This window comes from Aplysia californica, unplaced genomic scaffold, assembly GCF_000002075.1.
Source record: "Aplysia californica isolate F4 #8 unplaced genomic scaffold, AplCal3.0 scaffold01241, whole genome shotgun sequence".
NCBI classification, from domain to species: Eukaryota; Metazoa; Mollusca; class Gastropoda; order Aplysiida; family Aplysiidae; genus Aplysia; species Aplysia californica.
Window position 1 is genome coordinate 148,822 of NW_004798511.1, and position 13,811 is coordinate 162,632.

Sequence of the window (13,811 nt, forward strand, 5' to 3'; positions counted from 1 at the left end):
AGCATGAACAGTAGAGTAGTTTCCCTTGTCGGGCACCCAACATAGTTGCACCAGTACATTATGGTCCAAGATATAATAGCTCCTTGCTTGTTGTTGATGTTGTTGTTGTTGTGGTTGTATTTTTGAATGCATAGCTTCTTGTTTCGTTGTTGTTGCTAATGTTGTTATGAGCATATAGCTCTTTGCTTGTTGTTGTTGTTGTTGTTGTTGTCTCTTGGTTGTGGTTGTTGTTGTTGTTGCTGTTGTTGCCTTAGTTGTGGTTATTGTTGTGGTTGTTGTTGTTAGGTGTTGTCCCAGGGCTGGAGTAGATGTGCATTTTTAAGGTCTGTCAGCAGTTTAAGATTTTCTTTTGCTTTTGAGAAAATCTTTATGTTTAGTTTTGGAGAATTATAATTTAAGGTGGAAGTTCGCATTTCAGGCTGCATCTAATGTAAAAGCTCTGTGATTTGTTGTCAATGGAGGAGAAATGATGAATTACTTGTCATGTGCCTTTGTATCTAATATTTCATCACAGGGATTGATACAGTGGGGGTGGGTGGTTGGCAGGTGCTGTGGTATGGTTTGCTCCTTCTTTCCTATCAAACATCTATTGTCCTTATCTCTCCTCCTTTTTTTGTGTATGTTATCTCTAATCTTCGGCACTTATATGGCCTTCTTGTGTTGCAAGTGCCATAAAACTCTTACTAAAACTAAAACCTCTAATCTTCAGCGGCATCAGTAACCTAGTGGTTAGGCTGCTGGACCCATCATTGTTAGATTGCTCTGTCTGACGTGTCCTTGGAAAAGGGGCTTTACACGAAATTCCTGCTTGGCTTGGTCCTTTCGGAGATGGGTGTCAAACTTGGAGGTCCCGCCTCTTAAATAACCTAATAGTGTTGATAGGGGCGTTAAACCTATACCAGTGGGTGGTTGGCAGGTGCTCTGGTGTGGTTTTCTCCTTCTTTCCTGTCAAACATCTATCGTCCTTATCTCCACTTCTTCTTTTTTATGTTTGTTACTCTCTTGTGTTTAAAAGTCAATTTAAAGTCAATTAGTTGACCAGTCGTGGAGTGAACTTTTGTGCAAGTAAACAACTTGTGTTTCACGCGCTCATATGACCTTAGCAGTTGCGAGCGCCGTAAAACCCTATACTACATACATACATACATACATACATACATACTCTCTTGTGACACTTCTAATCTTCTGGCGCTCATATGACCTTATGCAGTTGCAAGCGCCGTAAAACCTCTACTAAAACTACTAAAAGTAAAACCTCTACCATTTCATCATTTTCAGCACTTTTATGGCCTAATTGTGTTGCAAGTGCAGTAAAATTCCTGCTTAAACAAGATATGCAGTGGTGTTTTATTTCCTTTTTTTCTCTTCTCCGACCAGACACCGACAAAGCAACTGGATGTTCATGAAGAACAACATCAGTACCCAGCTGAAGAGGGCAAAAGAAAAAGCCAAGAGAGGTGAGGGCAACTTTTATATTTGGGAGAAGTTTCTCCAACAGATTGGATTTTTGAGGTTCCAGAAGCTCTTAGCTGGTGGTATGATGGCCTCAGCAGTAGGCTTTGTTTCTTTTTTTCTGCCTTTGTAGTTTCTGTTTTACTCCCTCCGGGGTGATGCTACTGACTGAAGTGTCTTTAGGCCATTCCCAAAGGGGGAACATTGATATGTTCTTATGCACAGTAGAATTGTAAATTGTAAATGGGCTGTTTCATCTATGCCATGCTCATAACTGCCTAAACTGCTACAGGGAGCTGCTGCTTTTTCTTTGCTAATCCTTACTATCGTCATTTTTCCTCTAATTCTTTTGTATGTTTGTCACACTCTTGTGACCCGCTATTTCCGGGGTGCCTTTATAGTCGAAGCAGACTTTGTGCTGTTGAAGCTAGAGAGATGAGCAGAGTAAGCCCGATTCCCTGTAAGGACTTCTCTGTTGACATCCATCCCTTGGCGCTCTATGACCTTATGCAGTTGCGAGCGCCGTAAAAACTCTACTTAAACAATAATGTTCCATTTCTCTGTCTTTTTTTTCCCCTGCAATAAGTAACATAGAATTGTCGTGCAGATATGCTTCCCCTGCCTTAAGTATGTTTCTGTATGTCTGTCTTGTTTTTTTCCCCCGGCACCAAGTAACTGCCATTGTGTTGATGTAATTCTCTTTACTCTAGAGTCTGCTTGTCTTGCTTTTGCCCCTTGCACCGAGTGACCATTATCATCTCTCTCAATATGCACCTTTTTATTCAACTATTTATCCTATGTTCTGCACTAATTTATGTATTTGTCGAGTTATAATGTGCGGATGTATGGGCCAAAGGTCTCTCAAATCAATAAAATCGCCTTGAAATTTGAAAAAAACCCTTTCATTCAACCTTGCAGCTCTTCAGTCCAGTGTGGGCAGGATGCAGGGCTCGAAATCACGTGACACTCGATCTCCGAGCAACGAGCCCCGCGTGGTGAAAGGGACGCCGAGACTTTTTTCTCAGCCTGTAAAAGTTGGTGACCAGGCGGACAAAAAAGGGAAGCAGAAAGGGAAAAAACCGGACTCCACTCAGCGTAAGAAGAATCGGTCAACTTATTTTGTTGCTTTTTTTTTTTAAAGAATCGGTCAACTCATTTTTTTTTCTTTAAATAAGAGTTTTACGGCACTTGCAACACAATAAGGTCATATAAGTGCGGAAGATTAGAGGTGTTACTGGAGTGTAACAACTCAAAAAAAAGAAGAAAGAGAGATACGGACAATAATGTTTGGCAGAAAAGAAGGAGCAAACCACACGAGAACACCTGCCAGCCACCCACTTACTGTCTTTGTAGCTAATCTGGTGTGGTGTGTGATAAGTATGTGTATGTGTGTATTGGTTTATATTATACAAGATACATTCTTATGTGGCAGTGTAGAAAACATTCCTAAGTGGCAATGCAGTGTTTGGCCCATTGGTGGTTGGTGGTGCTCTGATGTGGTATGCTTGTTATTTTCTGTCAAACATCTATCATCCATATCTCACCTCCTTTGTGGGTGGTTGGCGGGTGCTCTGGTGTGGTTTGCTTCTTCTTTCCCATCCAACGTCTGTCGTCCTTATCTCTCTTCATTCTTTTTTTGTTTTGTTTATTCCTCTCTTGTAACATCTCTAATCTTTGTCACTTATATGACTTTATTGTGTTGCAGTGCTGTAAAATTCTTACTAAAACTAAAATTCTCTTCGTTCTTTTCTGTGTATGTTACTCTCTTGTTACACTACACCCCTTCTGCTGCAAACCTATTTGAGTTGCAAGTGCCTTAAAACTTTTACTAAAACTAAAATTCCAATGTCTGTAGAAACCCTGGCAAATGCTGGAAGTATGTGCGTGATTCAGTAAATCTGGTGAATCAGTTTTGTGTCTAGCGGCTAATGAGATCCGGCGTCTTGTTTGTTCACTTTTTTTGTAGATCACAGGACCAAGAATTTCTTGATGTTAACAGATTTTGTATTAAGGGAGTTGCAGTAAAGAAGGGAAAAAGTGGGGATTTTATATCCTTTCATGGTACCAGGAGTTTTATTGTTAAATGGCTTTGTATTAAAACAAAGTCAACCCTACACAGTTTTTTTTTCTTCCGTTAAAATAACCAGTATGAAGGTTTTTTCTTTGTAGATTTTTAACATTATTTTCTCCTTTGCCTTTGACCTTTTGTATTTGTGAGGAAACTTTTGGTTTTATATTATAATTTATTTTGGCTTTTTACGTTCTTTTTTCCTCCCAGGGATTGGCTCTCTGCACAAAATTGTGAAGGCGGCCAAACGTAAACTACGTCCTTCCCGTATACCTCGAGCGAGGCGGAGAACTGCTTGTAAGTGATACATCATTTCGCTGTATTCCACCTGTCCGATTCTCTAAGATGTTAACTGTTGAGGGTGGTTCATTGACGTACTCGGTATTTTGCCAAGTTATTATTAGTGAGACAACTTCCTGGGCCTTCGGCATATTGGTTCTGGCTCAAATTCTTAATTGGGTGTGCTTGAGTTTGGGTTTTTCTTCCCGGAGATAAGTGTTAAATTGGAAGTCGAGCCTCATCATTTACTTAACTGTTGTATTGAGCTTTTTCTTTTCTTTAAAAAAAAAAACTTTTTTCATCCCCTGTTGCTGTTAAGCGTGGAGGGGGCTGTGTTGAGAAGGGTATTATATTTGAAGGATATTGTACCATACCAACTGTCAACCAAGGGTCCTTGTTATGTTACTATAATGCATTATTTGGCTCTATTTCTTTCCATCTGTAGTTTGAGAGTCAGGTTCATTCAAAGTGTAGAACTTGCAAACAGTAGAGGCAGAGAGGCATGGAAGGGAAAGGAGAGTGTGATAAGCTGTGATTACCTCCCATCTTGGCCAAGAGAGAGTCTATATTTTCTGTTCCATTTTGCTACCTTAGAATTGCTAAGTTCTATCTACTCAGTACCTAGTTTTGAGAAAATTTGGAGTTTCTGATGTCAAACTTTTACGAATGCAAATATTTGAATATCTTGATAAAGACTCCGAATAATCTTACGATTTTGATAGAGCTGATAGAGCATTTGGTTTCTGACCTTATGGTCTTAGTAACTGAATACGGCCGAAAATTTCAGATAAAACTTTGTAATGCAATTCTAAGGTACCGATTTAGTGCTCTAGAATGAGAAAGACGACCTCCAGGTGTATGAAATTTATAAGGCATTAAACATACATGAACATACGGTTGAACCTGTTCCGACGATCGCCTGTGGCATTGTTTGTAGACTGTTCTGTATTTGTGTAATAGTGTGTATTTATGTATGTATTTATGCATGTATGTATTTATGTACGTACGTATTTATAATTATGTATTTATGTATGTATGTTTGCCATTGTATAACAAAGTGCCCTTCTGGGACAAATAAAAGTGTAATTTATTATTATTATTGTTATTATTATTACTATTATTATTATTATTGTCAGATCTGGATGCCAAAGACAAAGAGTCCAAGCTGAGCATGTATCGGATCAGGTCAAGGTTCTCTCCAGTTGAGAACGGAATGGTGAGTTCTCGCCATTAAAAAAAAAATCAATGTTCCTGTTGAAAAAAAAAACCTCCTTGTATTTTTAGATAATTTTGAAGACTACTGCAACCCTTTTCCAACCGAATTGCCTCCCTGAGCAGACACACACACCCGCACCCACCTAGGCTGCCTCCAGCCACACCCACAAATTTAGGTAAAGTTGTTCCCGCATCCGATCCGGACATTGGGGGTTGCCTTGTTAGCGAGACAACTTCCCGGGCCTTCGGCAGATTGTGGTAGGGTGGCCAGTTCCTTTCCTTTCCACGCCGCCTTTACTTCCCCAACTCGAAGTCAGGTATCCATTACTGCTGGGTGGTCAGGAGGGGGCGCAGAAAAACCAGTGTCCGCACCGAGGCTCGAACCTGGATTTTCCGCTTAGGAGAGGAGTGCACTAACCACTCGGCCACTGCTCCGCCACCGCACCCTCACAAATTTAGGTACCCACACTAAAAGTGTAATAACTTTCCTGCCTAACAGCTGCAAAATTATCGGACAACAAACACTGGGAAGTGCATGAACAGTAACTATAAAGTATTTTAAAAAAAATTAATTAATTAGAAATGATGGACTGGAGCAAGTTTTAGAGAGACATACAGGGATTTGGACTTTCTCGTTGTCTTGTGGCTGCCTGGATTCTCGTAGGCAGTCAGTAATGGGTTAAACTTTGGAATCTCTGAGTTTTGTGAGGTCAATTTTCTGTTGTTAGGGACTTTTAAAACCTACTCTTTTTCACAGGACTCCTGTGTGTGTGTTTCTGTATCATTCCTCCTCTTTGTGTCTGTCTGTCTGTCTTTGTGGATGGTTGGAGGGTGCTCTGATGTGGTTTTTCACTTTTTTTCCTAATCTAACATTTATTGTCCTTATATCTCTTCTTCCTTCTCTTTTTCTTTGCGTGTCACTCTCTTGTAACATCTCCAATCTTTGTGGCACTTATATGACCTGTTTGTATTGCAAATGTGGTAAAACTTTTACTAATGTGGGTGGTGGTGGGTGCTCTTATGTGATTTGCTCCTTGTCACTTATCAAACGTCTATAATCTTTCCTATCGAACATCTATCGTCCTTATCTCCCCTTCTTCTTTTTTATGTTTGTTACTCTCTTGTAACACCTCTAATCTTCTGGCGCTTATATGACCTTATGAAGTTGCAAGCACCGTTAAACCTCTACTAAAACTTAAAAAAAACCCCCCAAAACGCCTATCGTTCTTTTTCTCTCCTCTGCCTTTTTTGGGGGGGTATTTTACACTAGTTACACCTCTAATCTTCAGCACTTATATCATCTAATTGCATTGCAAGTGCCATAAATCTTAGATCTACCATTTCTCATAGGACACCTTTTTAGGTGTGTGTGTGTTTTTTATGTATGTGTCGTTTATGTGTGTGTCATTCATGTGTGTGTGTCTTGTTTCTCCTCAGTTGCTGCTGTGTCAAGTGGCCAGCTGGGTGCTGTGTCCTAACTCTCCTCTCATGTGTGTCAACTTTGACACCGTCAGAGACATCCTCCACACCATACTGCCGGTAAGTTTGCCGTTGGGGGGGGGGAGCCAGGTGTATCTCTGTGGTAGTAGTATTATAGTTCTTTTTTTCGCAGGGATGCTGTTTTTCCGCGTGGTTTTTTTTTTCATTGTTTCTGATATTGATCGGGGATCGATAAGATGTAATTTATTTATTATTTATTGTTTATTGGGTGCATGAGGTACTACAAGCTTCTTGCTTGTTTTTTTGTTTTTTTAAGTGAGTGGTTGGTGGGTGCTCTGCTGTGGTTTACATCTTCGTTTCTATTAAGAATCTATCCTCCTTATCTCTTTTCATCCTTCTTTTCTTCTTATATTACTCTCAAATAACACCTTTAATCCTCAGCACTTTTTGACCTACCTGTGTTGGAAGTACCGTAAAACTCTTACTAAAACTAGAACTGGTGTTGGAAGTACCGTAAAACTCTTACTAAAACTAAAAATAGTATTGGAAGTACCGTAAAACTCTTACTAAAACTAAAACTGGTGTTGGAAGTACCGTAAAACTCTTACTAAAACTAAAACTGGTGTTGGAAGTGCCGTAAAACTCTTCTTACTAAAACTAAAACTGGTTTTGAAAGTATCGTAAAACTCTAACTAAAACTAAAACCGAACTTGGGTTTTGTTTTTTTTTAACCAGGAGGAGGCCAAGGATAAGACAAGACATTCCCTCAAAGGCAAGTACAACCGACTGTCCCGAGAGCACAAGTTCAAGGCCACAGCTGTGCACTTTTTGACCATGGCCAAATCTGATGAGGTAAAGGTCAAAGTTCTCCTTATTATTCATTGTGCCCAAATGTGAGGCATCATGGTGAAATCAGGCGCTCATCAAAATAATGTCATCAAGGAAATCTGTGCTTTTCCAGCCGTTTGGCAATTTTTATTGATTGAATTTCTGTTTTTTTTGCTCAACATCTTTTATATCCATGTAAAAACAGATTACTGTGTAGATTTTACTGAAAAACGTTGATTAGAGGCACACAAATGTAAATTTGTACTTTCCAAGGACTCTCAGGCTTTGGAAGTCACCAAAATTTGACAGCCATTTTCATGATAATTCTACCTCTGAAATCAGATGACCCCTACCTCCTTCAATGGCAGATATCTCAACTTCTATTCAAGGCAGGTGGCTTTTTAAAAAAAATCAAAAGCGAGACAGATAAACAGGCTTTATGATTATACCAATATCTCCATATGCCTACAAATTGACGAGTGCCTGATTCCACCTTTGTCGTGACACATATGTTCATAATGTAATGCGTATATCATTATTAATTATGTTTTGATAGTATATCATGTGCGAGTGTCATCTTATGTGTTAGTATTAGTCTGAAGAGCATATTTCCATCTGTTAAAAAATGCGAGAGTGTAGGACCCATACATGTATCAGTATGTGACCGTTGACATCTCCAGTGACCTTTGACATTTACAGTGACCTTTGACATTTTAAGTGACCTTTGACATCTCCAGTTACCTTTGGCATATATTCTTATTTCAGGAACTGATGGCCAAGTATGACAATAGCACTTTGGCGCGAACAGACCCAGAGTTTATCGAGCTCTACTCCAATCTAGTGGTGGACCTACTGCACAAGTTCAGGTGAGCTACCAAGGAAGCTTTAACTCTTTATCTCTGAGGGGGGAAACCCACTACGCCGGGGTCCTTTTTTGGTGCTAAATCTAAAGCTGACAAATACATCATTAAATGGGTCATTAAATCGAAACTAGCATACCTATTTCGATAGTTCTTCATCTAATGAATGAACTTCTGGTATAAGAGACATGTTTTCAACAATTGCCGAAAAGTAATTTGATGCCGAAGTTGTCAAAAAGGAATGTGCCCGAGCCGCTGTCAGCAGCTCACCGGCACTGTGGTTCCAACAGCGAGCCGCTGTGATTGGCTTGCCGGAGATAAAGAGTTAACCCTGTGAGCCCTAGCCACCGGAACATGAGTGAGTTTGCGGGTTTGGGGGTTCGAGCTGCTGGCCGGACGTTGTGTCCTCACTTCACTCAGGTGGGAATGGGTACCTGGTCGTAGACAGCGAAAGATCTTGTCAGTATGTTAGTGTTTTAGCGTCTATTAATAGCCGCTTGCACTGTATGCTTTCCAGGAAGTTGAGGTTGTTTCAGAATGCTCTCAGATCTGCTGGGGTAATAGTATAGATTGCGAAGCGCATAGAGCTTGCTGTTGAGCAGGGATTTGCGCTATACAAATACTATTTATTATTGTGAACACTGGTGATGCGTAAAATTGCCCGTACGCCTAGCCACCGGTACACTGGTGAGCAAGACCCTATCCCCACCCTTCTCATCTGGGCTGAAATGCGCACGGAAAGCAGCGTCTTCACTTCACAAGACGTTGTTGATTATTTTGAAGATCTTTCTGAATTTGATGCTGGTAATAGTGAGGACCACCTTTTGAAGAATATGGAATGTGATTCTGACGTTGATATGAATCAGAGTTATATATTTCTCAGGAGCTCAGGCAGAGGGGCACAGTAGCCTCAGGGGGTCGGGGCTAAAAGAGTTAGTACAGTACTCAGGGATTTATTTTGATTATGTCCCTTCCTCTATTATGTCCATTTGCTCTTATTGGATGCTGTTTTGATTTTTGTGGGGATTTTTTTTTATGGTAGGTTTTACGGCGCTCGCAACTGCATAAGGCCATATGAGCGCCAAGGGGTGGGTGTCAACAGAGAAGTCTTTACAGGGAATCAGACTTACTCTGCTCACCTCTCTAGCTTCAACAGCACAAGGTCTGCTTCAACTATCAAGGCACCCCGGAAATAGCAGGTCATAAGAGAGTGACAAACACACAAAAGAAGTAGAGGAAAATGACAATAGTAAGGATTAGGAAAGAAAAAGCAATAGTTCCCTGTTGTAGATCAGGCACAGTTATGAGCGTGACATGAATCAGCCCATTTACAATTCTACTGTGCTTGAACGAGAAATGTCCCCCCTTTGGGAATGGCCTAAAGACACTACAGTCAGTGGCTCTGCTCCGGGGGGTATTTTTTTGTGGTTTATAAGAAGTACATTTCTCAAAGAAAGAGACAAAGTATATTTATGCCTTCTTTCTAAATGTTGGGTAGAAAAGCAGTTTCTTCTCAAATTGTTTTACCCCCCGGACAGTTGCGAGCGCTGTAAAACCCTCTACTATAAAAAAAAAAAAATCTCTAATTGTTAATGAGAGTAGATGAATTTTTGTTTTACATGTACTGTGGTCCTTGATCAGTAATGTTAGTTTAAACTTGAGTGCGTTAAAGTTATTTTGTATATTCTAGAAAGTAAGTTAAAAATGCTTGCACAATAAGAGTGTGAGCCTATTATGTTTCTTGGGAATATCACTGTTTTTGAACGCCATGGCTAGGAGGGACATATTTCAGAGGTGCCTAGTTTCTAGATAAATCAGGAAATCCGGATTCCTGAAATGTTCTGGATTTTGCTGGATATCACACTGATCGTTGCAAAGTCTTTTTTCACTTGATACACAAAAAGAGTCTTGATTCAAGATGTATTTAATGGTCCATAAATTTTAGGTCCCTCCACACGCATATCCTTGTGGTCTGAAAAGTTCAGGATTTTTTTCCATAGCCAGTTGGTGGCACCTCTGATATGTACTAGCTCAAAATGTGAACTCTGTGCAGAAGTTTTACTCAAGAATGCTTTCTGAATCATCGTTTTGTTTCTGCATCATGTGCAGAAGTTTTACTCAAGAATGAATTCTGAATCATTGCTTTGTTTTTATCCGTAAGGCTGGCACCTCTGATATTTTCTAGCTCAAAGTGTGAACTCTAGAAGTTTTACTCAAGAGTGCTTTGACGCTCTGTGCAGATGTTTTACTCAGGAATGCTTTCTGAATTTTTTTTTTTGACACTGTGTGCAGATATTTCACTCAAGAATGCATTTTGAATCATTGCTTTGTTTCTGCATCATTTGGAAGGTCTCAGAAGAACATCAAACACTTTGAGCTGCCTGAGTCCGTGGACAAGCTGTCAGAGCTGTACACTGTGTGCCGTTCTTACGACCTGCTGGAAGAACCCATACAGCTGACCACAGACGTGGACACACTGGAAGACGTACATGTGTTTGTGGTCTGGGAGCTGATACAGGTGAGTTGTTTTACATGACTTTTGAGTGTTTAGATGAAACAGCTGTCTGCCTCCCCAGGTGTGATGAAACAGCTGTCTGCCTCTGCCTCCCCATGTGTTGGAAATACTCTCTACAGCGACGAAACGCTGCTGATAGCAACGTGTAAATTTTTTGCCGTATTGACAGGCCAAAGGGCTAGAATTCAGATGGCTGCAAGATCGGAAAAGTGAAAGTAAAGTGAAGATGAAACAGCATTTTTTCCACCTCATTGTTGGACACATGCCCTCTGTTTCAGCTTATCAGAAAAAGGAAAAGTTTTAGCGTGACGATTTTTTTGTTTCATGATTGAGCTTGAACTTTACCACTTTGTAGTCCCACATCCAGCAGTACAAAATACCCTGTCTGGTACGTCACCCAGATAAGAGAGTGACTGCAACAGACTTCCCGGGCCTGTCGCAGAACTGCGCCAAGTGACTGACGGATAATTTTAACCGTCGCATTATTGTGGCAAGTGACCGCAAAGTGTTAAGGGAATGGGGGTTACTGAACACACAGTGCTAGAGAGAGAAAGAAAGAGAGAGAGAGAGATATATATATATATATATATATATTTACGGAGCGGGTTGTTTCAGCAAGTGAGATATGTATTTACTAATGTCCTGTCTTGTCGTTCATATGCGTGAGTGCACCTAACCTTTGTAATGTCTACCACCATAGTTAACGACCAAGACAAATTTCTCCCTTCGAGATGAATAAAGATTGTGATTGTCATTGCCATTCTCACTCCTCAGAGTATGTTGCACCTGGAAGGAATGCTGCCCGTACGCTTGGCCTACAACATGCTCAGCCACTTCGATGACCACGTGGTCAGTCGGGCTCTGGATCTGCTACAGCAGGCTCGCATCATCACGCAGTTGAAGGTCTGTAGTTGTTTTGTACTTATTTTCCGTTTGTATTTTTTTTTTCTGTACTTTTTTCTGCATTTTTTTTCTCTGTACTGAAAAAAACTTGTTTTTGCTGATTATTTTTTTCTATACTTCTGCATTTTTTTCTGTACTTTAAAAAAATTGTTTTTGCTGTTTATTTTTTAAAAATACTTTCTTCTGCATTTTTTTCTGTGTATTTTTTGGGTACCTTTTTCCTGTATTTTTTTTTCTGTGTTTTTTTTCTTTACTTTTTTTGGTACTTTAATTCTTTTCATTTAACAAGATCAGCAAGGTATGAGGAGGTATATGTGAAGATAGTATTTGTATGTGTTGTTATCCTTTTTTCAAGGAGAGGCGCTTATTTTCCACCTGATTTTGTAAATCCGGATTTATGAAATTGTTGGGATTTTGTAATATACTCCTGCTGATACATTTATATATAATAATCTGTTTTTACATGCCATATTGTGTGCTGTATACAAAAATAATTGCCTTGATATGATATGTTTGACAATATGATCAGTAAATTTGAAGTCTATGTTCACCCATTTCCACGGGGTATGAAAAGTTCAGGATTTTATTTTTGTAGCTGGCTGACACCTCTGTTCAAGTTTCTATAGGTAGGAGGGAACGTGCAGACAGTAAATTGGTCGCTTTTAAGTACAAGGGGGCTATCCTGAAAAATGCTGTTTTGAGAAAATCGAAGGTAAAGTTTTTGAACCCTTGTTTAGTTTCTTTAAAAGACAAGACGAGTTTTCTCTATAACCAAACAAATATACACACCAATGAAACCAAACTTCTCCCATAGGTAGGCAAGGCCCACTTTTGTGTAGGTCAAGATTTCTGGAAACCCCGGAAATCTGGGTTAGCCCACTTGTCCTTAAAAGCGACCTACTGTTAATGGGGACATTTTTGTTAGTGCTAATTTTTCTCCTACCTAGTTTTGTTTGAGCGTGACTTTGAAAATTCTCTTTGGCTCTCTTTAAAGATACTGTAACACTTACAAGTCTGAAGCAATTTAAAGATGAAAGCACTTATTTTCCCTCTGTGTCTAATGTACCGTCACTAAAAGCCAAAAGAAGTGAATGGAAAAAAAGAGAGATGAAACAGAACTACAAAGTCCTCCATGTCGGTTGTGTTACTGAAGTGGAACTAATGTCCTGATTGAGTGGTCTGGATAACGACGGCTGGATTTGTACGGGGGACTGAATTTTTAATGTATCGGTAAAGTTTCCGGGTTTTGCACTAAGGAGCTGTTTGTGTAGTTGTTGTGTTTTTGAGCTCTTTCGTTTCCTTTTTTTCTTTTTTTTTCTTCTGTACTTTTCTTTGTTCTGTACTATTCTTATATCTCTTCTTTGTGGATCGGTTGGCGGGTGCTCTGGTGTGGTTTGCTTCTTCTTTCCTATCAAACATCAATTGTCTTTATCTCTCCTCCTTTTTTGTGTTTGTTACTCTCTTGTAACGCCTCTAATCTTCGGCACTTGTATGACCTTATTGTGTTGCAAGTGCTGTAAAACTCTTACTAAAACTATCTGTTTTTCTTCTTTTCTCCCCATTTAGCGAGATCAACAAGGCCACAGGAGGTACTTGAGAAGTACCCTCCCCCACAGCAAGAAAGCTACCAGAAGGTAACGGGGGTTGAGGATAAAGCTACTCACTTCTTGTTGTTTTTATTGTCTACATTATCATCACAATTCTGTCCTTTTGGGTAAAGTCAAATGGAAGTGCTTGAAAGAATTAACTATCCCTTTAGAAATTTCTGAAGTATGCCAACCCCCTAAGCTGTATTACAGATATTTTGATGGATTTCGTAAAAAAGAAAGCATTGATCTGAGAAAAAAAGGAACTTAAAAAAACAAACTGTCTCAACACAGAAAAAAAATTATTGTATTCTAAACGAGTGCTCTCTGAAGTTCATCATTTTGGTGTTCTACAGCAGAAATCTTTTTCATTCTGTGAAATATTTGGTTGGTTTTCTCCCTTAGCTTTGTTGCAAACTGGGCTGCTTGTCTGAGCGAGGAGCCAACCCTAAAGTCAGCAAAGCTATGTTAGTGGTTAGGCTCCCGGACTCGCAACCGTAAGGTCGTGGGTTCGAATCCCGTCAGGGGCCCGACATTGTGTCCTTTAGAGATTCAATGTGGCAGTGAATGGTCTTTTGGTCATGACTTAAGCCTCATATCTTTTTTTTGTACCATCAGCGTGTTGCACTTGCTATATGGTGTAGAGCGCGGTATAGATATGGTAT

At 39.8% G+C, this 13,811-nt stretch overlaps 1 protein-coding gene across 1 annotated transcript in view; it reads left to right on the forward strand.

Annotated features, from left to right (window-relative positions):
* Window positions 1–13,194, forward strand: part of LOC101850298 (general transcription factor 3C polypeptide 1) — a gene marked incomplete at its 3' end in the record, with an annotated part of 54,328 nt that extends 41,134 nt beyond the window's left edge. Inside the window, 10 exon segments of the mRNA XM_035973450.1 lie at window positions 1,378–1,457; window positions 2,371–2,547; window positions 3,731–3,817; window positions 4,936–5,015; window positions 6,452–6,553; window positions 7,190–7,306; window positions 8,048–8,148; window positions 10,492–10,660; window positions 11,432–11,560; window positions 13,127–13,194. Of these exon segments, the coding sequence (XP_035829343.1) occupies window positions 1,378–1,457; window positions 2,371–2,547; window positions 3,731–3,817; window positions 4,936–5,015; window positions 6,452–6,553; window positions 7,190–7,306; window positions 8,048–8,148; window positions 10,492–10,660; window positions 11,432–11,560; window positions 13,127–13,194 (1,110 nt within the window).
* Between the last annotated feature and the right edge of the window lie 617 nt (window positions 13,195–13,811).